At 42.3% G+C, this 26,589-nt stretch overlaps 1 protein-coding gene across 3 annotated transcripts in view; it reads left to right on the forward strand.

Annotated features, from left to right (window-relative positions):
* Positions 1–26,589, forward strand: part of LOC127581224 (septin-4-like) — a 70,056-nt gene that overhangs the window by 13,317 nt on the left and 30,150 nt on the right. For 2 of the 3 annotated variants that reach the window (XM_052035386.1, XM_052035387.1), the window contains exons 2-5: positions 18,955–19,051; positions 20,596–20,682; positions 22,002–22,125; positions 24,038–24,172. In XM_052035386.1, the coding sequence (XP_051891346.1) occupies positions 18,955–19,051; positions 20,596–20,682; positions 22,002–22,125; positions 24,038–24,172 (443 nt within the window). Of the gene's footprint in view, positions 1–9,704; positions 10,041–18,954; positions 19,052–20,595; positions 20,683–22,001; positions 22,126–24,037; positions 24,173–26,589 lie in introns of those variants that run through there. The other variant, XM_052035385.1, reaches the window with a different exon arrangement.

Here is a 26,589-nt window from a genome sequence, read left to right on the forward strand (position 1 = left end):
TCAATTCCTGCAAGATGTCGCATTAACATGGGGTCTCTTCCTCTCTGTCACTTAATCTGTATTATTACCTGCAAATCATTTTCTTACAGTGAAATCACACCCATTGTTAACTTTGACACTCACCACACACTCGTGTTCCTGCTGAGTGAGTGCAGAGGGAAGATGAAACCTTTAAATTTGATGAAAAGTTTCATAATCAGAAAATATCAGTGATTAAAACCCTCTACATGTTGCCCTAATCTTTGCACTGGTCCAGAATCTGTGATGGTACTTCAATTCATTCTCCCGAGGTGAGCCCATCCCTGACTGCCATTGAGAAGGTGGTGGTGAGCTGTTTATCTGAATCATTGCACACCTTCTGGTGAAGGTGCTTCTGCAGTGCTGTTGAGGAGGAAGTTCAGAGACACTGAAGGGCCAGAGATATCTTTCCAAGTTGGGATGATGTATGACTTGGAGGGGAACCTGCTGCTGATGGTGTTCAGATACATTTGCTGCCCTTGTCCTTTCTGGTATAATTGTGGGTTTGGGAGATAGCTGGGTGAATAGTTGCAGTGTAATTTGTAGGTGTTACACGCTACACTCTCTCTGTGCCAACAGTGAAGGGAATGAATGTTTTGGGTAGTGGATGGGGCCCCATTTGAGTAGACAGATGGTGTCCTTTCTTGTTGGCACTACACTCATCCACACAGTGGAGAGTATTTCATCATGCTTCTGACTTGTGCCTTGCAGATGGTGAAAAGGCTTTGGGTGTCGGGGAGTGAGTTGCTCACTGATGGATACCCAGACTCCGATCCACTCTCATAGTTACTGTGTACAGTGGCTGGTCCATTTGAGTTTCTGGTCAGTGGTGATCCCAAGATGTTGATGGTGGAGGACTCGGCGATGGTAGTGTGATTGAATATCAAGGATAGGAGGTTAGCATCTCTTGGACATGGTCAGTGCCTGACACCTTTGCAATGCAAATGTTACGTTAACCTATGCCTGAATATTCTCCAGGTCTTGCCTCATGCAGACATGGACTGAGGAGTTGCTAATAGAATTGAACGTTGTGCAATCATCAGCCAACTTCCAAGGCCTGATGCAGAGTTTCGACTCGAAATGTCGACAATTTCTTTCCCCCCACAGATGCTGCTCAACCCACTGAGTTCCTTCGGTGGATTGTTTGTTGTTCCCGATTCCAGCATTTGCAGTCTCTTGTGTCTTCCAATTTCTGACCTTGGGATAGAAGGAAGGTCATTGATGAAGCAGCTGAAGATGGTTTGGCCAAGGACGCTGCTCTGAGGAACATCGCAGTGATCTCCTGGGGCTGGATGATGGACCTTTGACGACCACAATCATTTTTTCTTTGCATAAGGATGTCCTGATGTTGCACCTGGTCAAGTGCTGCCTTGATGTCAAGAGCAGTCACTCTCACCTCAGATCTGGAATTCAGCTCTGGAATTCAGCTCTTTAGTCCATGTTTGTACCAAGGCTGTGATGAGGTCTAGAGCAGAGTGGTCCTGGTAAGATCCAGACTGGGCATTGGTAAGTATGTTATTTGTGAGTAAGTGCTGCTTGCTAGACCATTGAAGACACATTCCATCACATTGATGATTGAGAGTTGGCTGATTGGATGGTAACTGGCCAGACTGGATTTGTGCTGCTTTTTGTGAACAGGACACGCCTGGGCAATTTTCCCCATTGTCAGGTAGAGGCCAGTGTTGTAACTGTATTGGGATATCTTGGCTAGAGGCACGGCTAATTCGAGAGTGAAAATCAAGAAGTTCTGGGTGTAGGTCTGTGGCACTGCAGCTGGGAAGTTGTCTAATCCCAGAGCCTTTGCTGTATCCAAATCTCTCAGCTGTTTTTTGATATCACTTGGAGTGAATCAAATTAACTGGAGACTGGCTCCTGTGATGATGAAAATCTCTGGAGGAAATCAGGGGGATCACTTATTCGGTGTTTCTAGCTGAACATGGCTGCAGATGCTTTTGCCTTTTCATTAGCACTCGCATGCTGGGCCCCTTCAACACTGATGATGGGGATGTTCTTGGAGCTGTTTCATTGACCACCACCATTCATGACCAATATGGTAGGGCTGCAGAGCTTCGATCTGGGGCAGGACAGTGGCACAGCAGTCCGTACTGCTGCACAGTTCCAGTGACCCAAGTTCAATCCTGACCCTCAGTCTTGTCTGTTGCACATTGTCCTGTGACTGCATGAGTTTCTGCCAGGATATCCAGACAAACTATTGGGTATTTAATTGGCTACTATAAATTATGGGGGAAGTCAATGGGTATGTGAGAGAGAATGGGTTACAGGGAAATTATGTAGGGGAATGGGACTGATGGGATTACTCTGACAGCCAGCATGGACTTGACAGGCTGAATGGCCTCCTATGCTGTAAGAAAATATGAAAAAATAAATGAAAATATAAAATGAAATATGATCTGATCCAGTAGTTAGGAGATTACTTGGCTTTGTCTGTTGCATGGTGTTTAGCACAGATGTGGTCCTGTGTTGCAGGCTCACTAAACTAGCACCATCTTTTTGAGGTACTGTACGTCTTGTGCTCTCTGGGTATGCTTTCTGCACTCCTCATTGAACCAAGGGTGACCTCCTGGTTTGATAGTAATAGGAGAGTGAGGGATTTGCTGGCCAAAAAGTTACAGGTTGTAATGGCGGTACGTGCTTCTGTTGTCGCTGATAATCCTCGGCAACTCATGGATGCCCATCTTTGAGCTGCCAGATCTGTTCTGAGTCTATCCCTGTACTGTCCACATGGTTCTGTTTGTTTTTTCTTCTTCTGGAAAACACTATTCTTGCTTATTTCCCTTATTTTGGCATCCTGCACCAACTCTTGCTTAGTTTTTTTTTGTGTCTTTTCCATTACTTAAATTATGGAATATTCCTTTGCCTATAGTGCAGCATTCCTCTTTCCCACATCCACTTCTTTCTCTGCTCCCTCCCTGTCCACATACCCTCACTTATCTGACCTAAAAATTGCTCTAATTGATTGTCTTACTTACAGAGCTAACAGAGACTTCTGCCCAGGGTTGGCTATGGAATTGTGAAGCAAATACGTTTATCACAAATGGGAATCATCCTGACATGATTAATTGTAGCCCCTGGGCTTCAATGTAGATGTTGGACATCCCGTACAGTTTATGCGAGCTACATGCAGGCACAGCCTCCCAGTCGCTGTGAGAAGTCAACCTCCAGAGCTAAGCAAAAGGCAGCTGGTCTAACGTTCCTTGGAATGGCAAGACCTATGGGTGAGATAGGAGAGATGTTTCTCAGATATTACATTGGAGCATTCCTTAAGTTTTCATGGTGTTTCAATAGTTGACCATGCATGCATCTGTGGGTCGATTTTTATAAATATACAAGATTATAAGTTTCTGTGCATGTATCGGTGGGTTTACGTAGATGGATGTGCATGAGGATTCTGAGTGTACGTAAACAGTATGTGTAACAGTATTATGTGGTCCATCTGGGTATGTGTTTATGATGCATATGTTTTTGCAGGTGTGATTTTAAATGCACACGTTGAATGATTGTAGTAAATAGATGTGCATGGTGCAGCTACAATTGTGGATAAGAGAAATAGAATGTAAAGTATTGTAATGCTAAAAATTTGAAATATAATTAAAAATTGCTGGAAATAATCAACAAATTGGGCAGCATCAGTGGAGAGAGAAATGGCATTAATGTTTCATTCCAATTGAAGGATATTACACATGTCGTAGGCTTTAAGCAAGAGCAACTATGGGTGGAGGTGAGGAGGACAAAAGGGAGGAACTACAATTGGGTTGGAAGAAGGCAAGTGTGAATAAATGAACCAACGTCTTCTGACTGAAGCAATGAGAATTGTGGTTATGATCTGAAATTATTAAACGATGCCACATTGGGAAGGCAGTGTAAGACGGTATCCTAGGCCTTGTAGATGCACTGAATATAAGAGCAAGGAAGTCTTAATGATGTTTACATAACACTGGTTTCACTGCAATGGGATTGTTTTGTCCAGTGCCGGGCAGCCCATGTGGGGGGAGGATATGAAGGATTTGGAGTGGGAGCGCTTGGGATTCACTGACTTGATTCCAGGGACAAGGGACTTCAGTTATATCGATAGGTCTGAGAAATGGGTTGTTCTCCTTGGAAAGGAGGTTGTAAGTGGATGTGTTGGAGATATTTAAAGTCCTGAAGGACGTAGACAGAGTGGATAGGGAGAAAGTGTTCCTATTGGCAGAAGGATCAAGGACAAGGCAACAACAAATGAAGGTGATAGGCTATAAAACAAAAAGTGACAAGTAGGGAAAAGCTTTTACACACCAAGTGGTTAGGCATCTTGATTCACTGCTAGGGACAGTAGTGGAGACAGATTAAGATCCAAAGGGAACTAGACAAGTGTCTGAAAGGAAGAGGTTTGCATTTTGTAGGAAGAGAGTGGGGGAGTGGATTACTCTTAAGTAGTATCTGTATAGATACAATGGGTTAAATGGCCTAATTCACTGCTGCAAAACAAAAGGAAAAAAAGAGAAATATGAGAGTTATTGGCAGTATGGATAAAAATATTGGCTCGAGGACAGAAAGCAGACAATTGTGATAAAGGGTTCTCAGACTAGGATTTTGTAGGGACTATGTTCATCCCCGTGTCGGTGCTCGGACCCTGCTTTTTTTTTTGCTTGTTGAGTAAAAGGCTGATGACTGTAAACTCAAGTGTGGTATAGAGACCACAGGAGGATGTAGATTGGCAGAACTAAAAAAAACAAGTAGCAGGTGAAAGTTAATGGGCAAAAGGAAAAGGAGAAATCAACACTTATTAAATGGCACATTTCTGTATGATGTGCAGGAACTGAGGTATATATGCTTCAGTTACTGAAACTGGCAGAATATGTTGGGAATGCAATTAATAAAGCCTCATAGTGGAGCATAGCATACAAAGCAGGGAGGTTATGTTGAGCAATTGTAAAACATTAATTAGGCTACAACTGGAGTATAGCATCTAATCTGGTCACCACACATCAGGAAGGATTTAAAGGTCTCAGAGAAATTGCAGAGAAAATATGGTGGAATGGTCCCAGGAATGAGAGATTTCACCTATTAAGTGAGACATGAAAAAACAGGCTGAGAAGTGATTTGAAACATATACAAGATCATGAAGCATTTAGATATTGTAAACTAGGGGAAGCTGTTCCCATTCATGGATGGTTCAGAGGCTGGGAGACAGATTTAAAGTGACAAAATATAGATAGAGGGAGGGTGTGAGGCAAAACTATTCTGCACAGACTAGAAATGCTGTGGAACATGTTGCTTGTAAGGGAGGTGGAAACAGAGTCAGTCAGGGCTTTCAAATGGGAATTTGATAGTCACAAGAGAAAATAAATTTCAGGGCTACAGTTAGAGTGGAGCATTGGGGCTAACTGGATTTCTGAAGAACAGGTCATTTCTGATTACCTCCCATGCTAAAATAATTCTGTGATTCTTTGTTGGACTCAAGGTAGAGCTGAGAGATCGTGGCAGAATTAAAATAATCACCTTGTAACCAACTTATTATTGAGTAGAAATTCGGTTGTATGTAGAAATACCTTAAAATAGGGGGGTTGAGAATGCCACAATTCCGGGGAGGTGGGCAATTGAACTTATTTTGAGCAAGATTTGCAAAAAGTCACATGCATAAACAAGGATCTGCTGACAATTTAAGAGGTAGATTTTATTCCCCCACACCTCCCAAGGTAAAGAACTTGTGTGTCTGTATTTTGAACAGGTGTGTTCATCTTGTATGATAAATCCATACTTCCAAGTGATTGTCATCTTGTGAGAAATATTTCATTTGTTTGGTACCAGGGGTATCAAAAACAAAAGGGCAAAGGTTTAAGGTGAGAAGAAGGAGTTTGAAAGAGGATTTGAAGGAAACATTTTTGTTTATGCAGAGTGGTTGATATCTGGGACTTGCTGCCAGAGAAGTTGGTGGAATCAGATACAGTCATTACATTTAAGAGGCATTTAGATGTGCACACATAGGTAAGGCATGAAAGGATACAGACCTAATGCAAACAAATGAGATTAGTGTGGATGGACAAAATGGTTGGCATGGACATGATGGGCCGAAGGGCCTATTTCTGTGCTGTACAACTCTATGACTCTAAGAAATGGTTAGAGTACCTCTGCCCTGGCAAATGAGCTTAAAGTGGTGTAAATGGATGAGGAGACATTTGACATCTGTAGTCATGCCGATTAATTTTGCTGAAACTGTTTAGTATGTTGCTGCCATTTTTTTTTAACCAGATCACATTTAATTTTTCTCCTTTTTTTGCATAATCCTTTCCTTTTGGCATGTTCCCTTTATTCCACTTTTGCTGTTCTTTGTTTGCCCTGTTCCCTCTGCTTACACTGCACTCCCTGCACTGAGATGGCAGAGTCTGACATGCCTCAGGCAAACTCTGAAGATGGTGAGCACCCTGCGCAGTTACACGCAGAGGATCCCAACTGCAATGACCACTGCACCAGGAGGACAAGTTCCACACGGTCTACTGTGGATCAGAAGCAGGTAACAATCATGCAGACACAAATGTTAATCATGTAATGCCTGGGAACTGAACATTGGCTTCTTCATTCTTTCCATGTACCCCACACAGTAATAATTCCCACTTGATGCCTCACCATTACTTTCAGTTTACAGTTCCCACTCAATACTTTACCATTTCTATCAGTTAGATAGTAAGTAATGAGCAGGCATTACTCATAATAAATGCTATCAATGACACCTCCTCCACCTTTACAAATCTGATAGTATTGGATAGTAATATCTCCTTTTTGCACATAATATATTCGATGTCTTCTCGTTATTTAGTTAGGTTCATGTGTTGGTTATTTACACACAGTTTCACCTCCTCCTTGTTTTGAACCATTCTCAGATAATAACATTTTACTAAAGCAAAATGCTTTGAATTCTGTAAAGTCAGGAAAAAAATATGCTGCAAATGCTTAACAGGTTTTAAGCATTATCTGTAGAGAAAGAGTTAATCTTTCCAATCCCATCAACTGTTTCTCTTTTCACAGATGGTGAATGACCTGTGGAATGTTTCCAGCAATGTTTTGAAAGAGTTGATTAACAGTATGGTATTTTGATGAGAGTTATTTCTCACATTGAAACAAAATCCAGGAGCTGCAGTTATACAAGTGGGGCTCAGTGGAAAGAGCTTCTAATTAAATTATGATCAACTGTAATCAGAAGTTAGAAGGGCAAACATTTATACCACAGCTGTGGCATTGAAGAGAAGCACCTTTGGTTCACAACACTGCTTCTTGTTTTGGGTCAATGAAAACATTTAAATTAAGTCAATTTTAAGATGCAGAGAGCAGAAGGAGGTGATCGGAGAGATTAAATGGCAAGAAGAATACTGACCCAAAGCAAATGGGACGAAGAGAAACGGGAGATTTAAATGGGAATACCATAATCATTATCTGAAATTGTAGAGATTGTTGAATCTGGCAGGCTGTGATATTGAGGATGAGATGCTATTCTTTGAGTTTACATTGGGCTTACAGTGGTGTAGGATAGAATGCTGAGGACCAAGAGGTTAACATGGAAGTGTGATGGATGATTAAAGTGCCAAATAGCACCTCTTCTTTGTATAGCCTCTTACAAATGGTAATGTCTTTGCATCGTTTGATCTATGTGGTGTAATGTTTCTTCATTTTAATCTATATTGAATAGTCATACCTTCTGTATTATTTGCCGTTAGATAGTAATGAGTTGTTTAATATGAGAGAGATAAATTTCTTCATTGTTTCCGATCAGATTACACTTTACAGAATACAGGGCAATGCAGTGGCGAAGCAGTTAGCGCTGCTGTCTCAGTTCCAGTGTTCAATGCTGACCTCGGGTGCTGTCTTTGTGAGTTTATATATTCTCCCTCTGACTACATGGCTTTCTGCCAAGTGCTCCGGTTTCCTCCCACATCCACAAGACATGCTGGTAGGTTAATTGGCTACTTCAAATTACCCCTTGGTTTAGGTAAATGGCAAAATATTCAAAGGGGGGATTGGTGGGTGTGTGAGAGAGAGTTGTAAGAGCTACAGGGAAAGAGTAAGGGAGAATGGGACTAATGGGATTGCTCTGCTTGACCCAGCATGGGTCCAATGGGCCAAATTGCCTCCTGGTGTGGCAGTAAATAAGTCAATTTTGGTTCTTTTATGTTATTCTGAACAACTATATCACAGGAAAACATGCTTATCATCTAAATCATTTTTGCCTTTACAATCTGAACTTTTTAAATCTGTTATTCACTGCTGCCTCTTTTCCAGAGAGGTTAGGGAAGTTTCCCTCACACCAGCCACATGGGCGGTTGTCTTTAGGAGGCCAATTTCAGAAATCTAGGTATAATTTTGAATCCATTCAAACTCTTGGCCTCCCTCAGGTATTCCATACGAACTGATAAACCTTTCCTCAACTCTTACCTGACTAGAATTCCTACTCCCAGGGCTGAAAAATGAATTGTGATTATAACTGGAATTCTAATAAAAACCTGCCACTGGTTTATAACCGTGAGTTACAGCTACTGAGGTTATCACAGCGAAGATTACTTACACCACAGCCAGAGTTATTTTGTAGCTTTATAAAGCTATTAGAGACCATTTGAATGTATAATTAATGGTTGATAACAAATTAACGGTATTTTTCCAGTTGAGTCCTTTCTTTTGTTGAAGTCACCCATCCATCAGTGCTTCTGTTCATTGTGATAGACAGTGTTCTTTGGCAGGCAATTGGACTATAGATTGTAACCCAGCTGCAACCATTCCTCACCTGACCATGTATGCAATCTTTTACAATGTCACAATATAATTAATTATGGATGACAAAACGCCATTTAGCTAATTTTAACTCATCTATCCAGAAAGATTCCATCTGGTTCCCCCTCCACCATCCCAATTGCCGCATCCTATTGGCTTCTTAATAATTGCAAGGACTTTACTTCCACTAATTTAGGGGTATATAAGTTGATTATTGTTTCTATGGGGAAGCATTTCCTGATATTCTAGCTGTAAGAAAGAGGAAGTCAGGTGGTCATATTTTTCTTGCCTCAGCTGAGCTCAGTTATGAAACCTAACACTGCTCTCTGACATCAATTAACTCAGCTTTCTGGAAATGACCACGGAGCACTTCTACGGACGTTAATGTTTCACCGATGGTGATATGAGGGGAAGTACTTAAATGATTAACACTAAAACCCATTTGAGGGTGCCCTCCAGGAGATCTCTCATTACACATTCAGAAGTATAAACATGATTTTTGCCAGTCTTCAGGGTTAATTATACCTGATTCACAACATGAGAAATGTACACATTATAATATGAAGGTTAAAGCCATGGATTTGTAACTTGACATTTGTGAACAAGTCTATTAATTGAGAGAACTATTCCTGCTTCAGTGTAACAGGATATTAAGCAGGCTGATGTCACTCTGGAACAACTTGCTAAAGATGCTGTCTTTCTTTAAAAATAACAGTGATTTGGGGGGCATTCATCAAGATTCATAGCATATTGTTATTTTGGTGGAGGTTAAATCAATTTGCTTTTTGGCCTTCACTTCTCATATTGTTAATTTATGACTTTAGTTCAGTTTAACATTTCTTTTTCTTCCATTCTTTTCCAATATGCTTTTCTCTCATCATCTCTGGTCATGTGACCACATTTGCATCCATTTTCTTCACTAGCTTGCACATTTTCTGAAGGAGGACTCGGATGACTCTGAAGTAGAATGGATAATGAAAGAGTCTGCCAATGAGAAATACCCTGTGTGTGTTATCCAAGGGAATTCTCCAATAAATGTAATATACCAAGAAAACATAGAGAACAAACCTGGATTGGGAATATCAGAACAGTTGAGTTCAAGTTCACCAGGAACATCAGATGTAGAAAAAGAGCAGTTCTGGAAACAGCCATTCAGAGTTCAGCAGGGTGATGGCCTTCTTGTTGCTGTTGAGTCGATGTCACAGAACTCCACATCCAGACCAAAGAGTCCCTGGGGAAAATTGGACCCGTACGACTCATCTGAGGTAACATCAGAAGAACTAAAACTTCTAGCTGTGATTAAATAAATTAGTCTGTGGTAGAAGTGTCAAACCTCAATTTTAGGTTCATATGTGGATCAAAATCCTGGCAAACTGCTCCAAATCCCAGCAATCTGGTTGCATGTTATTTTATATTTGTTGATCTGTTTTGAATTTTTTGTTCATTTGGGGTAAGTGTTTTTTCCTTATTAGTGCATAGATCAGAACTCTAAAATCTATCCCTAGAACTTTGAAATGCTTTCTTATAATAGAAGCATGCACATTTATAGTAACATGTACAGTAATAGTGTTTGAGTCTTGTTCAATAATGTTGAAAAATGCAGTTTAATTTCTAGATAATTGATGATAACACAATTCTAAAACATGCATTAATTAGCAATCATATTTGTATAAAGATTGTTCTTGTACAGATACAAATAGTAACATGATCATAAGAAGTATTCCTGTAAGTTCTTCTGAGCTACTTTATAACATAGCAAAGGAAGTAACAGGGCTGTCCAGACTTCTCCTTGTACCACATAAACGTGTAATATGCCACATGTAGCCTAAGTCATAAATTTCATATGCAAAGTATTTTTAATGTTGTTCTGTGATCCTTGGGTAAAACTATAGTGGTTCTCATTATGTAGCTGTAGTCACAGGAGAAGGAAGGGAGGGAAAACACTCTCAAAAATAAGCTATCAAGAATGAGAGACTTCCATCCTGAACAAATGCATAATAACAACTCTGGTCATTATATCAACTGAAAGAGCTACAATCCAAATGATAGATATCCTGTTGAAAATCATGCATTTGCTATCGTTCTCTTCAGTTTTTTTGCACAATTTCCTCTATTGAGGCAAGTTAATGTCACTGAATTATTTGGAAAGGATGTAAGGTTGGCTTTTGGAAGAAAAGTTGCACATGGAGTTTTGTCACCTCTGTTTTCTAGAAAGCTATAATGGTGATATCCACAAAGTGGATACAGGATGCCTGCTGCCGTTCTCCACCGGAAATCAGGAAAATGGTTACCAATCAACATTGGTGCTGGCTGGCAGAGGGCATAGAGGCCTGCAGGAGGCCTGGTGATGGGACATTGGACAAGCTGGTGACAGGAATGGAGTGATCAAGTGAGAAGAGCACAGTAACAATGGAATGATCTAGTCACAGGAGCACTGCATACATCCTGGTTCTTAGGATGGAGACAGTGGGACAAAGGAATGACTTGGTAACAATACAGACACCAGCATAAGCACTGGGTCCCAACAAGTATCGATATAAGAACTCAGTGCTCACACTCATGATAGGAGGACTAAATCTATTTTACCCAGAAGAGAATCTTGATTAATCATCATTTCAGGGATGCAAAATGTCCCATCCTGATCCACGCTGAGGCACTCTAACATTTTCCCAGCATTAAGTACACAACTCATGACTGAGACAGATGACCTCACGTTTTTCCACATCATATATCGTAAGCCAAGTTCACATCCATTCACTTAACCTCTCTATATCCCCTTAATGCCTTTCTGCATTCTCCTTGCTATTTACACTGCCACCTAGCACCTGGCACAGTATCATCAGTGAACTTGCATATATTGCATCTCTCATATAGTCATAACAGGTCTTCAGCCCACTGAATCCACACCAACCATCAACAATCCAGTTAAACTAATCCTACGTTAATCCCATTTTTATTCTCCCCACTTTCCCCCTGATTCTACCACTCATCTACACAATTTACAGTGGCCAGTTAACCTAACAAACCACACGTCATTGGGACGCAGGAGGAAACCAGCGCACTTGAAGGAAAGCCACATGGTCACAGGGAGTATACACAAACTCCACACAGGCAGTGCCCGAGGTCAGGTTTGAACCTGGGCCTCTGACACTGTGAGGCAGCAGCTCTAGCAGCTACCCCACTGTGCCACTCGAATAATTGGCATAGGTTGTGAACTGTTAAGTCCCCAGCACCAATCCTTGTGGCACCCACCGACTCACAAATTACCCATTCCTACTTTCTGTTTTATGTCCTTTAACAAATCCGTAATCCCTGTCTCGTGAAGACATTCTGATGATCAAATCCATGTTACTCTACAGCTCCCATCCCTCCTTCAACAATGTGGAGTTTGCACCATCTGACATTTTCAGCAGAGAGCACAGGCCTTTATGGACAAGGACCACCCTGTACTACTGTGGCTTTTTGACCTTTACCATTTCGTACCAATCCAGCTGAGCATCAGTATAACAAGTATCAAAAGCAGTGATTTGGAAGGCAATTGCTCTCCTGAAAATAACATTCTGACGTCTCCATCATTTTGGAGGTACATCACAATACATATCCAACTGGTGTGGATACTTCTTTGTTGTGGCATCTATGTTGTATAACATGCCCTACAGGAGAAAATGGCTGGTTCCTTAACAACCCAGAAACCTGGTGCACAAGGAGAAAACCAGCAGGATCAGCAAGACTGGGAGGATGATGATGGATCTGAGGGGGAGGTCTCTGGGAAGGAACAAGATCTTCATTGCCCCACTGAAAGCAGGAAGACGATCCCCAGAATGGCATAAAGGATTTCCCTTATCCACATGATGAGTCTCATGAACACCTTGCACAATTATTGAGTCTCCCTCCAAAACAAGTGACCTCCTCCACACTCCATTCATTACTACCACCACCACCACACTGCACTAATAAACAGCTGGAAGAGTCCAGATGACAGTTATATTTCCACATTCATAACTTTGCAGTCCACCTGTAGTGCTTCAAGGAATTAATCCCTGCTCCCATCACTTGAGCATCTTGGCACAACCACTCTGTATACCCTGATTAATAGCTCCTTACTTAAAGCACTCTGGCTTCTGCACAAAGTACACTTTTCTCAGAAGAGCTCCACTCTGCAGGTGTTAACAATAGTCAAAAGCTTTTGGGCTTTAGCCTGCTGATCATCACTGAATATACTGAGAATATTGGCATGCAAGGAATCGGAAGAAGCATTAAAGAACCATCATTTCAAGCCAGTGAGAGCTACACATTCAAATTTGAGAAATCCCCCATGGAACTCAAGTGGAATCATGAGTTCCGCAAAAGCCATTGAACTAATTGATCATTACAGGACACGCATGCGAAAGTGCCAATGATGTCTGTGGAGGAAGAACCACATTTCACTCTGTTCATATCAGTCAGATGCAATTACTGTTTGTCACTCTTTCCTGCTCAAGAGATCACTTCTGACTAATACAATCTTGCCTGTTCAAGTAGCTTTTAATTCTGCACATAGAGAACAGACGGCATTTGGATGCCTAATGTCATCATGCAAACTTTGTTTGTATTCTTCAGCCTCTCATAGGAGTTCCTCCATCAAACAGCACTATTGTCTCTGAAGAGCAGACCAATTGGGGGAGAAGAATCTCGAGGTAGACATAGACTTTACTTTGGAAGTCACGCTCTTAAATCAATGAAATGTAGGGCAGCCTTGGCATCAGTTGCACTTAATCCATGCTCATGCTGTGTGCAGCAATCCTTTTTATTTGAAAAGCATCCTCAGCGATTAACAGAGCCTGGACTAGTTGAACTGATCCGCATGATATCAGCCTCCTTACCAATGAGTCATTCCCCAGTACACAACAATGGCAGCAGTTATCAGACCAGTGTGACTTCTTTCTCCACTCTGAAAGATGTTTATCTAGAAATTAGATTTGATTCGTGGTTTTTTTTGGTATACAAGGCCGTTGCTGCATTTAGGGCTAAGTCCATTTGGACGTCTCACAAAAAATTGTGAAATTGGCCAAAAAGACTTTGGCAAAGAAGTTGGAGTGCCTACTCCAGAAGCATGCATGAAAGCAGAACCTGCACATCCTTGATGGGACCACACTCAATCTTGCACACCTTGCCTCAGCTTGTTGTGCAGCATTCAGAGAAGGGCACCAGCCCTTAAAGGCATACTCCCATAGGCAGCCAAACAGCAGGCAACACAAGTTTTGGCTACTATGGATGAGGAAAATGACTTCAGGGGAGAGGGAGATGGTCCCTAGATCTAGTGATAGGGACCTGGCCACTCTCATCAGTGACATACATGCAGGAGGGAAGTCCTTTGTGCCAGGATGGGACAGGAGATCTTCTAGCGCCTCCATAGGAAAAGCCTGGCAGGAAGTGGTCACAACTTCTTCAGGACCCGCATTCATTCAAGTGATGCCAGAGTGAACTGGAAGCCACTGAGAGCAGTTGTAATGAGTCATTTCAGTAATTGGATCAGGGAATTCATTCATTGATGTGTTACAACCAGCCAGCCTGTCCTGTAAGAGAGGATGCAAGTGATAATGTGTCATCAGGGCTTTCTTAGTGACTATTGATGAACTATGTTGCTGTCAAAGGTCGAAGTGTGGAAAGAGTCACTATGTGTGAATTGAGGATGGTGATTTAAAGGGTCCTTGTAAGGATGGTGTATCAAAGAGTCCATTATTGCCTGTGTGGTCAGTGCTTACCTCCTGCTCTTCTGGGAGATGGGTTGTTGGTGTCCTGCTGGGACTTGCTCTGGTAGGCGTGCTTATTGTCCTGCTCCTGTCTGCTTGTGCTTCCTGGCCCTGAGCTTCTGTGTCTCCTGGCTGTTCTTCCTCCAGAATATGTCACTGTCTTCTGATGGCCGTGTTGTGCAGTACATCTACCGGGTAATGCTTGAGGGCAGCCCGCAGAATAACGGGGCACCAGAATCTCATTTTGTGGTGGTCTCCACAATGATTCTGCCACTTGTACGGCTCCTGTTGTTTGGCACTGAGCAAGAGTGGCAGATTACCTGTTGGTGCAAGAAGTCAGACAGGTAGAGCGTAGTCCTTAAGCCCCAGGAGCTACATCTCCGGATTATGCTGGCCACAGAGGCAGTATTTTAGTGGTCTGCAGTTCTCCACGATATGCCTTGAGAGGTCATGAAATTCCCCGTGCATTTGCTGGATGTGAAGGATTTTCAATCTTACTTGATAACTCCAGCTGCCTGCTGCAGAGTTCTTCTTGTGCCAGCCCTTGCGGTTCACCTGTCCCATCCTGGTACACAGGACCTCCCTCCAGGTGTGCATCTGAACTGCAAACACTGCATTACCACGTTTTGTAAATATGGGATCTTGCTCTCTCTTCACAGCCTTTCCATCCTGAATGGCAGCCATTGTGTGTTGCTACTGTCCGGCTATCACTCTGCACTAATAGGTGTTGAAGGATGTCTTTAATTTGGGCTGATCTATCAAAAAACTCATGCAATCACTTTCCACCAATTTCAGAGTATTTGAGTGGGACCCAAATTACCATGAGCTCCACATGCAGCAGTGTTTAGTGCAACAGGGTGAATCCAGTCTCTTGGCACAGATCTAGACATCATTGACACAAAGGCTTGATGCTATCAGGCAAACAGAATAGGTGCTAAAAGTCAAGCCATTAAGGTATGATGATAACACACTTTGACAGGAAGACCACTATTAATGTACATTGATAAATGTCTAAAAATTCTCTTCTGAGTTGCTATGGTTTTATCCGCTACGAGTGAACTTTATCTAAAACCATATCGCTAAACATGACGGTGTGCTTTGTGTGTGGTGCATTTCTAGAATCAAGTTCCCTCTAAGCAGGACATGCACAGAGGCTATCGGTGTGTTCACATGTGCGATGTATGAGTGAAGACACTGATGGCAGAGCCTTGCTTCAGTGTTGGCTAAATGGCCATCCTTTCCTGGGCTGGTACCCAGGAGACGAAGGTACAAATCTATTTTAAGGAAGGTTCCTGCTTTAACTTTTCATCTGTAGTGACTGTCTGACTGACCTACTTTCATAACGGTCTTCAGTCCTCTGCAATACCTTGCATCTCCCTGTTTGCACTTGCCACCCAGTCTTCATAACCTTCTCCCTGGCACCTTTGATCCAACATTAACATCTTGATCTTCTCCCTGACACCCTCCTCCACCCCCATCCTGAACTTCTCCTTGGCTCCCTTTTGATCTTTTGTTTGCTCCTGACTTTCCCCATCTCCTACCACCTCCTGATCTTCTTCGCACCCCAATCTCTTCCCCACTGAAATAATTGGAATAGTGGAACAACAGACTTTCCTTGAGAATTGAGATACTGAAATGATTTTGAACATATAGTGTAACACATTATTTCTATTAAGAAAACAGTTGCTGTACCTAATTACAAAATAATCTATGAGCTAGTTTTATTGTGGCCCTGAACAGCAGTATGTATGCTTATTACATTAATTGTAAATAAGTACTGCATTATCTGGTATAATTATAAATGTATTTGTTCAATTGAAATGTCACATCACTATCATTAAGTAGAGTGAATTTTACCACTTTCATCACTGGCTTTAGGTTTTGAGAATATCAGAAAGTTTTAAATTATTGTGTAATTATTTTTATTCGCTATTCTGTTTACCTGAAGCTTGAAGACTGATATATTAATAATCAGAATTAGTCAGAGAAGCAGCTTCCTTTGAATCATGAACGGGAAACAAGATGATCTTTATCCTTATGAAAGTCAGCTGGATTAGATATTAACCTTTTATCTGCAAGACCTGAGATGTGATTCTTCCCAGAATGATGACTGTCCCCTATATCTTATATGTGTAACAGACCCATGCAGAAGCCTTTGACTAGTGTAGTTCAGTTCCCGGCTTGCATAGGCATGAGCTGGAATATTACTTGTAGTGTTGTTGTGAGGAATTCAAACATCTTGCGCTGGTGCACCTTGTGCACTGTTCTGAAGGTGGGAGCTGCAGTAAATTGGAGAAGACGGGATTAAGCTTCAATTCAGCCATCGATTTGGGGCTGAGTGTTGCTGCTGCGGGTGCCAGATATGATGCTCCAACTGGACTACAACTCACTGTAATGAGCAGAATAATAAAATTAACACACAGTGCTTATAATAAAAATTCTGCTCTTTAGAATTTACGATTTTAAAGCCACGATTTAGAAACCAAATAGTTGTAATAAGGAAAATCCTTGATTGACCTATGAACGCAGTTTCAGTTTATCTGGGCTGTTTTTTGGTCCTGAATTATTATCAGTTATTGCAGGTGCAGCAAACTATATTAGGAAGGAAAATATGGTGTTTGTCTTTATTACAAGGGGGGATGGAGTACAGGGCTTAGATGAGACTGTACTGTTTTGGTCTCCCTATTCAGAGGCTCAGCAGATTAATTCCTGGGCTGAGGGGTTGGGGCCATCTTCTGAGGAGAGTGAGTGGGTTGGGCCTGTAGAACTGAGTGGCACAGTCACAGGATAATGGAGGAATTTCTACTTTAAAGGCTGTGAATCTTTTGGGAATTGCTAGCCCAGAAATTTGTTGGATATTGAGTCCTTAAGTATATTCAAGGCAGAGATGTTTTTGGGCTATGTGGGATTCAAAGGTTATGGGGTCAGGCAGGTGAAGTGCAGGTCAAAAATCAGATCAGCCGCAATTTGGTTGAATGGTGGAATAGGTTCAAGGGGCCAAATGGCCTCATCCTCTCTCTGGTTCTTGTGTTTGTCTTTCTTTCACTTGTATGTAAGCCTGCATTTGAAATGTGGAAGATTGCAAAGGAAAATCATGCCCTTAGTTCTGTACCTAAACTCATTATAGATATATTGTAATTTTGACATGATATTACAGGATCCTGTTGCAGTGTATCTATTATCAATTGTATTTGTCTTTTTAAATAACTGTAATGGGATTATCTCCCTTCTTCACAGTATTCAGTTAAACATGCAATACTATCCACACTATCTTTGTTTGAGCTTTCTCTGTGCCTCAATCTCTGTGTAAGTATGGTCATCACTTGTGGTTTCACAAGTGCTTAAAATTCCTTAAATTTTATGGGAAGAGTAAAGGAAGGAAGCTGGAGCACAGAATGATATAGCTTTACACCGCACCTTCTCTGTGCACTCTGCTAGGTAAGAATAGCGTGGACCACCCTCTTTTTCTCATCTTCTCTCCCCTCTGGCCTATCTCCCTCTACCACACCAACCCTGCATCCACCTGCTTTGGAAACAATAACGGGAAAAGCCTGCAGTTTTACTCCATCTCTAAATAGTAACGATATCAAAGTTTTACAATGTGTTGTACAGAGATATTACGGCAAGGAGCCAAAAGCTTTGTCTGAGGGAGATATTTAGGACCATCATAAAGGAAGTGAGAGCAGAAGAGATGATTGTAAAGCTTATGGCCTTGGCAACTGAAAACCTACCCACCAAATGTAGGGGAATGATCAAGAGACCAGAATTGCAGGAACTCTGGCTTTTCAGGGCTGGAGGAGGTGGGGAGGAGAATGCTGATGAGTGGGAGTTTTAAAATCAAGGGTCTGCAAGTCTGGGAGCCTTTCATGGGTGAAAAGTGAAGAGGCAGCGGAGTCTTGGATTAATTCCGGTTTATGTGGAGCTTGATAACAGGAAGGAAAGGAACAAGAACCGCAGCAGGAAGAGGAGAGCAGAAAGTAAGCTTAGTACAAAGAAGGGCAGACGTGATTCGAAGAGTTTGGAAAGGAGCATGTTCAGGGTTTGGGAATACCTGTGGTTATGGCCGTGGAAGGTGTGGGAGTCTGGGAGTGAACAGACAGCACAAGAAGGCAAATTCAGAGTGCAGGAGGGAAAGCAGTACTGGAAGGAAGAACCCCGTTTGTAAGCGAATGGAGTGGGTAACAAGCAGAAAAGGGAAGTTTGGATTAAAGTAAAGGAATAAAATCTAAAGACAGGTGGTGATAATGAAAATGATGATATTGTTAGAGTGTGGGAAGTGAAGAGGGTCGAAAGAGGAGTGGAGTGAAGGTCCCGCAAAGATTTTGGACAAAAGAGAATCAACTGCACGGTGGTAACAAAAGTAGGAGTGGAAGTAGACGGCACCTGTAGGATTTGTCCGATTTAGCGTGTGAATTGGTGAGCAAACTCTCCATAATTACTTCCACAGGACCAGGAGAAAGAGTATGTCGGTTTTGCAACATTACCCAGCCAGGTTCATCGCAAGTCCGTCAAGAAAGGGTTTGATTTCACACTGTTGGTGGCAGGTAAAAGAGTTTGTTACTGTTGGATTTTGTTCATTGCATCATATTTGACTGTTGCAGTCGATGTAATATCAGACTGACTTTAAATAATTTCGTTCTGTGTTCTAGGGCATAAAGAAGTACAGCCCCGTGTAAATCAGGTGATAGATAAATCTGGCCAATACAAAAGGCACTGAATAAATCCAACACCAGATAAGTTCTAACATGAACTGTACCATGTCTCCACCACCTTCCATTTAACATGTCCTCCTGAATGGTCTCCTGGACCATGTTGCTGTGGTCAAAGTTTCCATCCTCCTCACAGCTTTACAGCCTCCCCACAGCTCCTCACAGTTAACATGTGTACAGGCAGCAGGTGCTTGGTATCTTTTTGGACAAAGCCAAAGACTGCAGCTCCAGCATCACTACATCCTTAATCCCCATTCCTGCTGATTCGCTGTCACCTGGCTAAATGCAGGCCGCTACCTGATGGAACTGTGTGGGTAACTGTCCCCTCCCTTAATATTAGCAACTCTGACTCCAGTTCAATATGTCTGAACCAGAGTTCTTCAAGATACAGACACTGACTGCAGTTACCATAGAACCATACAGCACAAAACAGGCCCTTCGGCCCACCATGTTGTGCCGTGGCTGAAGATCTCTGTGATCTCTGACCATTCCCACATCCCCAGGAACAGACCCTGGTTACACTGTGACTGTCCTCAGGAACAGACCCTACTTACACTGTGACCGCCCCAGGAACAGAGCCTGTGAATGCTCCCATGTTGCTTGCCCTGCCATCCCAATCTATTAAATCATCTATATTGATTTTACCTACTTTTATTTTCTTGTAAGTTGTGGGGAAAAAAACTGACTTGCATTAAGCACTAGACCAAATGTAATACATCCTGTCTGACGATAAAAACAAATCACTATGAATATTGAAGACACAAAGTAACACATTATTCTCCTCTGCACTGACTTTCCACACTGACCAAATTCCTGGCGTTGGCACTCTGTCATCACTCCACTTAACCTGCCCTCTGTGTGACCAACAGCTTGTGTCCATAAAACTTATGTACACCTTTAAACCCATGAAAATTACTCAATTTCTGAATCACCCTTTTGCTGACTGTAATTACCACCTGTTAAGGTAACCGGTTACAACTGACCACCTACCTGTTGACCCTGGCAGCTTGTTTGATATTGCCTGAAACTATAAAGGATAGTAAATTCAAAGTACAGATCTAAATTAAAATTTTAGAATGAGGCCAATTACTCAACAATCCCCTGCCAATTAAATTCCGACTTTCATTGTATGCTGTAACCTCTAGGCATTAACTGAGATCCAAGATCCATGTTGAATTAGTACTGGTTTTGTGCAATAGCCTATTTTATGGGAATGTGCAAGCAAGGGAGAGAGAATTCTTTAAATATGGGTGGCATGGAATTTAATAATTTTATTTCAAGCTAAAAGGAAGTATGTACTAAATATGCTAGTTTCCAAATGCATAATTGGCCCTAAATGTATATCAGTCTAATCCACTTACATTTTCGCTTCCATGCAGGAGAATCGGGTCTTGGGAAATCAACGCTGGTCAACAGCCTTTTCCTCACGGACTTGTACAAGGAGAAGGATTTCCTCAACACAGAAGGTTGATGTTAGACTACATCAGGATAAACCAGTTGTACTGAATTATTGAGCCTCAACCTCCTACAAACCCAACCTATCCAATTTCTCCTTGTAACTAAAGCCCTCCATTCCAGGCAACATGGTGGTGAATCTCTTCTGCGCTCTTTCTAATGCTACCACATCCTTCCTGTAGTGTAGTGACCAGAACTGTATACAATACCAAGTGTGGCCTAACCAATGTTTAGTACAGCTGCCTCAGCCTATGAATGCAAGTATGCCAAATGCCTTCTTCACTACCCTGTCTACCTGTGTCTCTATTTTCAGGGAACTATGAACTTGCACCCCAATGTCTCCCTGGACATGAGTATTCCCCAAGGTCCTTGCCATTTACTGTGTATATCCTACTGGTATTTGACATCCCTTGTCACTTGACAGGATTAAATTCCATCTGCCACCATTCCACCTAACTTTCCAGCTGATCTATGTCCCTCTGTATCCTTAGACAACCTTTGCTATTATGGCTCCACCAATTTTCGTGTCATCAGCATACCTACCAATCAGACCGCCTGCATTCTCATCCAAGTATGAGAAACAATAAAGGTCCCAGCACCAATCCCTGCGAATACACCACTGGTTATAAACTTCCAATCAGAAGAACACTCCTCGATCACTATCCTCTGCCTCCTATCACCAAGCTAAGTTTGGCTTCAGTTTGCCAACGTACCTTGGATTCCATGTATTTTAACCTTCTGGACTATCTTACCATGTGGACCTTGTCAAAGGCCTTGCCAAAGTCCATGTAAATCATGTCCTCCACCTTGCCTTCATCAATTTTCTTAGTTACCTCCTCAAAAAACACAATCACATTTATGGGACAGGATTTCTCCTGCACAAAACAAAGCCGACTCCTAACCATCCCCTAGCTTTCCAAGTGAACGAAGTCAAGCAAGGTAGATTGTGAGATCAAGAGTCCTTATATGACGTGATGGACTCTTGACCTCACAGTCTTGTTTGACCTTGCACCTTATTGTCTACCTGCACTGCTCTTCCCTGTAGCTGTGACACTTTACTCTGTTCTGTTATTGTTTTTACCCTGTACTACCTCAATGCACTGTGTAACGAATTGATCTGTACAAACGGTATGCGAGACAAGTTTTTCACAGTACCTCGGTACAAGTGACAACAATAAACCAATAACGCTACCAAAATGATAAGGAATTTAGTGACCATTTCAAATCTAACAAAGGTCAAAGGACTAACAACAGGGATCAGGCTAAAATATCTTCTCATTGAATTTAACGATTCACCTACCGCACTAACTCAGCCTTCAATTTTGTCCAGAGAGGATTACCCAGACAGTTGAGATCACCAAACATTCGGTAGAAATTGAGGAGAAAGGGATCCGACTTCGGCTCACAATTGTGGACACACCAGGATTTGGTGATGCGGTCAATAACCAGGAATGGTATGTGAAAATGGCTGCTGAAGATGGAAACTTTAATTAAATATTCTTGTTAAATGGAGTAACACTGATTTGGGTTCTGACTGAAATAGAAGGTCCGAGTTCTATTCTTGGGCAGTGCTGGGTTAGTTGTCCTCACCAAGAATATGTATACAGTAAGGGGATTGTGGTTGGCCTAGGCAACCTTGGTTAAGGAGGAAAAAGAATGGCCAATGCTCCTGAGCAGAGAGTACACAAATGAGCATTTGTTTGAGAACCAAATCGGTCTTCACTGTGATGTCTTCCATATTGGTGTAACATGCTGGGACACCATGAAAAGCAGTTGGATACGCAGAGCCATTGGAAAATTAATGGCACCTGTAGAACTGTATCCCAGCAAGAATCGGTGCATGCAGGAGGGGAGGTAATCTGACCCAACTTTTCAAACCTTCCCTCTCACATGTACAGTAATAAATAATGATTGCAAACAAATGATGTGACAAAAATCGTCACAAATTCCACAGCTGGTGAATTCCTACTTTGAACCATTTCTATATATAAAAAAAAGTGACTTGCCTCTCTCACACTCTCCACGTCTTCTGATTTGGAAGGCCTTAAGAAAATCCCCTGCTAGGTTCAAGAGCCAGGGCCAGTTCTCAGTGCTTCAGAATATCTGATGATAAATAATTCCCAAAAAAATGGAATCTGGGGCCAGTTATCCATCAGAAAATTGCAGAAATGTCAGTGTGAGAGGATTAGATTCGTCTTATTTCTGCTGAGAAAAGTGGAGCCAAAATCCCTGGTGGTGAAGAGGGACAGAGTAGTGGTTTACAGAGCCTGTATCAAGCACAAATCCAGTGGGCTGGACTGGTGAGAGTGGGGGACATGGTCTTATTATTTTCCTTTGATCTCATTGAGGGCAGAAGCAAACTGTGGGAAACCAACAGAAGGGCAGGGTGATTGGCAAATTGACTCTGTGATGGGCATAATAATGTAGGAGATAAAATCTGTTTATCCTCTTGAACATGAATGAACCTTCAGAGATCACAAGATCGCAAGACAAGGGAGCAGAAGTAGGCCATTTGGCCCATCGAGTCTGCTCCAAAGAAAAGGGAAAAAAGGAAAAGAAATGAGAAATTGGGGGGGGGGGAACAAATATTCTAACCCCAATTTCTGGCCTTATCCCCATATCCCTTGATACTCCAACTGATTAGATATCTAGCTATCTCTTCCTTAAACACCTCCAATGATCTGGCCTCCACTGCTGTACGTGGCAAGGAATTCCACAAATTCACCACCCTCTGGCTAAAGAATTGCTTTAGCCAGAGATAATAAACCACATTCCACTGAGTTTTTGATTCTGTGCTTTCTGTTTTGGGTGTCACTGTTACCTCCCTAGCCAAATGATGTCGCTTCACCCCATAATAGCTTATTATCAACATCATTGAACTTGCATCTGAGATGTGCCTTTCACTTGCCTTGTCTTGCTGGCTTACAGCTTAGCTCACATTCACATTCTTGTTATTGCCATGTGCCTTCATGTAACGTAGATTCACCTTTGCTCTTCACAGAAGTTACAATTACTGACCCTTCCACGTCATCGCCCCTTCATTTGGTATGCTGCTGTTGATGCTTCCAACTTTCCCTGAGCTACTCCTAAATCCTGTGTCATCACATGACTGAGAGCCAATGCCCTTCGCCATCCCCGGTGGTACAATACTATTGACATCCTCTCCCTTATCAGTTGCCTTTCCCCTTCTGCAATAAAATAGTGACACTGGAGGCACTTCCAAAACCACGTGGCTGTTAACATTACTTCCTTCCCAATACACAGAATTGTTGGTATTTTCCATACCCTCCCACGTCCCTAAAAATATGCATGTGGGACTGTCCAATGCAACATTTTGTGAATCGGTTTGCTTGCATTTCTTCTCAGCTGGAAACCAGTTGCAGATTACCTGGACCAACAGTTTGAGCAATACTTTCGTGATGAGAGTGGCCTGAACAGGAAAAACATTGTAGACAATCGAGTTCACTGCTGCCTTTACTTCATCTCTCCTTTTGGACATGGGTAAGCAGGAAGGTTTTCACAACAGAGTTTATTGGTATTCCTCAGCTCCAGTTCAATAAGTCTGTTGCTCTGAGCCTCGGCAAGCTGCTACACAGTTAGGGAAGCTAATAATCAGAGAACCAAGCAGGGTTCCTGCCTATGTCATATTCTTCACGTTTTGGGTGGTGTAATGGAGAAATGGATTACTTTCCCATTTTGACACTCAGAAGGTAATTTGATTTCAGATCCAATACAAGTCACATTTGACTGAGTCTCACTCAGTTTCAGAGATTAGAATGGCCGGTTTGATGTGATACAAGCAACAAACAAAATGCTGGAGGAAACTTAGTGGGTCAGGCAGCATCTGTGGAGGGAAAATGGACATTTTGGGTTGAGACCCTTCGGGTGACTCACTGAGTTCCTCCAGCATTTTGTTTGTTGCTCCAGATTCCAGCACCTGCAATCTCTGTGTCTCCTGGTTTGATATGCTCCTAAATTCAATGGACTTATCATCAGCAGTGTACTGAAATAGTCAATTCACTGACTGAATCTCTGGTAGAGCAAGGCCGGGAGTTGCGGAAAATGTCTTCTTTCCTGTTGTCTGGTGGAACTTCCAGGTAAGCTGTCAAAAGTGTTTAGCTATAGAACACTCAGCCCGGGTGCAGGAATAGATTTCCGGCAGCACAGTGGTGCAGGTAGTAGAGCTGCTGCCTCACAGATCCTGCAACCCAGCTTCAATCCTGACCTCAGCTGTCTGTGTGGAGTTTGCATGTTCTCTCTATGACTGCCCGACTTTCCCCCAGATTCTCCGGTTTCCTCCCACCCACATCCCAAAGAAATGCTGGTATATTAACTGGCCACTGTAAATTGCCCCAAGTGTGTAGGTGAGTGGTAGAATCTGGGGGGAGTTGATGTGAATATTGGGAGAATAAAATGGGATTAGTGTAGGTTTGGTATAAAATGGCTGGTTGTTGGTTAGCAGAGACTTAGTGTACAAAGGGCCTGTTTCCATGCTGTATGATGCTCTGATACTTTCCATCAAATTTCCAGAAAAAATCCTGTAAAGTTCCTCTCTCCATTGTGTAACATATTAAGCAAGTCTGGAGGAGATCAATCTGTCTTCAGCACCCCTCATTTACATCTTTATCCATTCACCCTCCAAGGTCCAATGCAGCCCCTCAGTTAACCAAGGATAAAGCTCTTGTATTCCTCTGATTTTTTGCCTTGTCCCAATCTTGATCAGTCCCTTTTCTAATTGAGACCATCTGATTCTTAAAGATATTATTCCGAGGAGCATTAACTGCTTTACCTGTGTCCATTCACCAGTTAAGTATAAGAAAAAAACCCTAAAGGTTTAGATACTTGTTTAGAACTCAACGCAAGAAATAGAAACACAAGTGGACCTTTCGGGCCCTTGTGTCCATACTGCCATTTCATTACATCATAGCTGATGATTACCTCAGTGGCAGTTTGCTGTGCCAACCTCGTAGGCTTATTATCCAAAATCTATTAAACTCAATCCTGAATATACTTGGTGGGTGCTTGTGTGGGACTCCCTTTGGTTCTCCTGGATGAGGTGGAGCTACAGGACAGGCAAGTCTGGGGACACCAAGAGTGGCAATATAAAGTTCTCACACTTTCAGGCCATATCCCCAAAGAATCTACAGGGACCCAGGCTCCCATGGCATCCTGTTTGATGGGCAGTTTAGTTGCTGAGATAGACAGCCTTCTCTGCACAGACCTTCACGCTCGCAACCATGCCTTGACTGTTGAGATCAAGATCACTTTCAAACTTCCAACCTTCTAGATGTTCCAGCCAGTTTGGTGCTCTCTAGAGCATTAGGGAAGTCACTGATGCTGTAAATGTAAGGGCTTGCTCTACTTCACCTTCTGCACAGAATGAAAGGCTGAGCAGGTGCTCATCGACACAACTCTCCACAGATTTCCAGACTACCCACACACATCTGCTACCATGGAGCCAGAGGCACCGCTCAACCACACCCAAGCATTTTCAATACTAAAGACCCATGTTGAGAGGTCAATGAGACTTGCAGGAGCGAGGGCTTCAGGCACATGGATCATTGGACTCTCTTCTAGGGCAAATGGGACCTGTATAAGAAGGATGGGTTGCACCTAAACTGCAGGGGCACCAATATTCTCACAGCGAAATTTGATAGTGCTACTCAGGAGGATTTAAACTAGCATGGCAGGGGATGGGAACCAAAGCAGTAGGTCAGCAAGTGGAGGGATTGATGGGGAAGGTAAAGGTTTGGGTCAACTTAAGTCTGAAAGGAAGGACAGGCAGGGCCAGGTTAATGAACAAGGTGGGACTGATGGGCTGAAATGTTTTTGTTTCAATGCAAGTAATGTTACGGGTAAGGCAGATGAATTTAGAGCCTAGATTTAGTGCATGGAATTACAACGTTGTGGAGAATTGG

The sequence above is a fragment of the Pristis pectinata genome, chromosome 21 (assembly GCF_009764475.1).
Source record: "Pristis pectinata isolate sPriPec2 chromosome 21, sPriPec2.1.pri, whole genome shotgun sequence".
In the NCBI taxonomy this organism is placed as follows: domain Eukaryota; kingdom Metazoa; phylum Chordata; class Chondrichthyes; order Rhinopristiformes; family Pristidae; genus Pristis; species Pristis pectinata.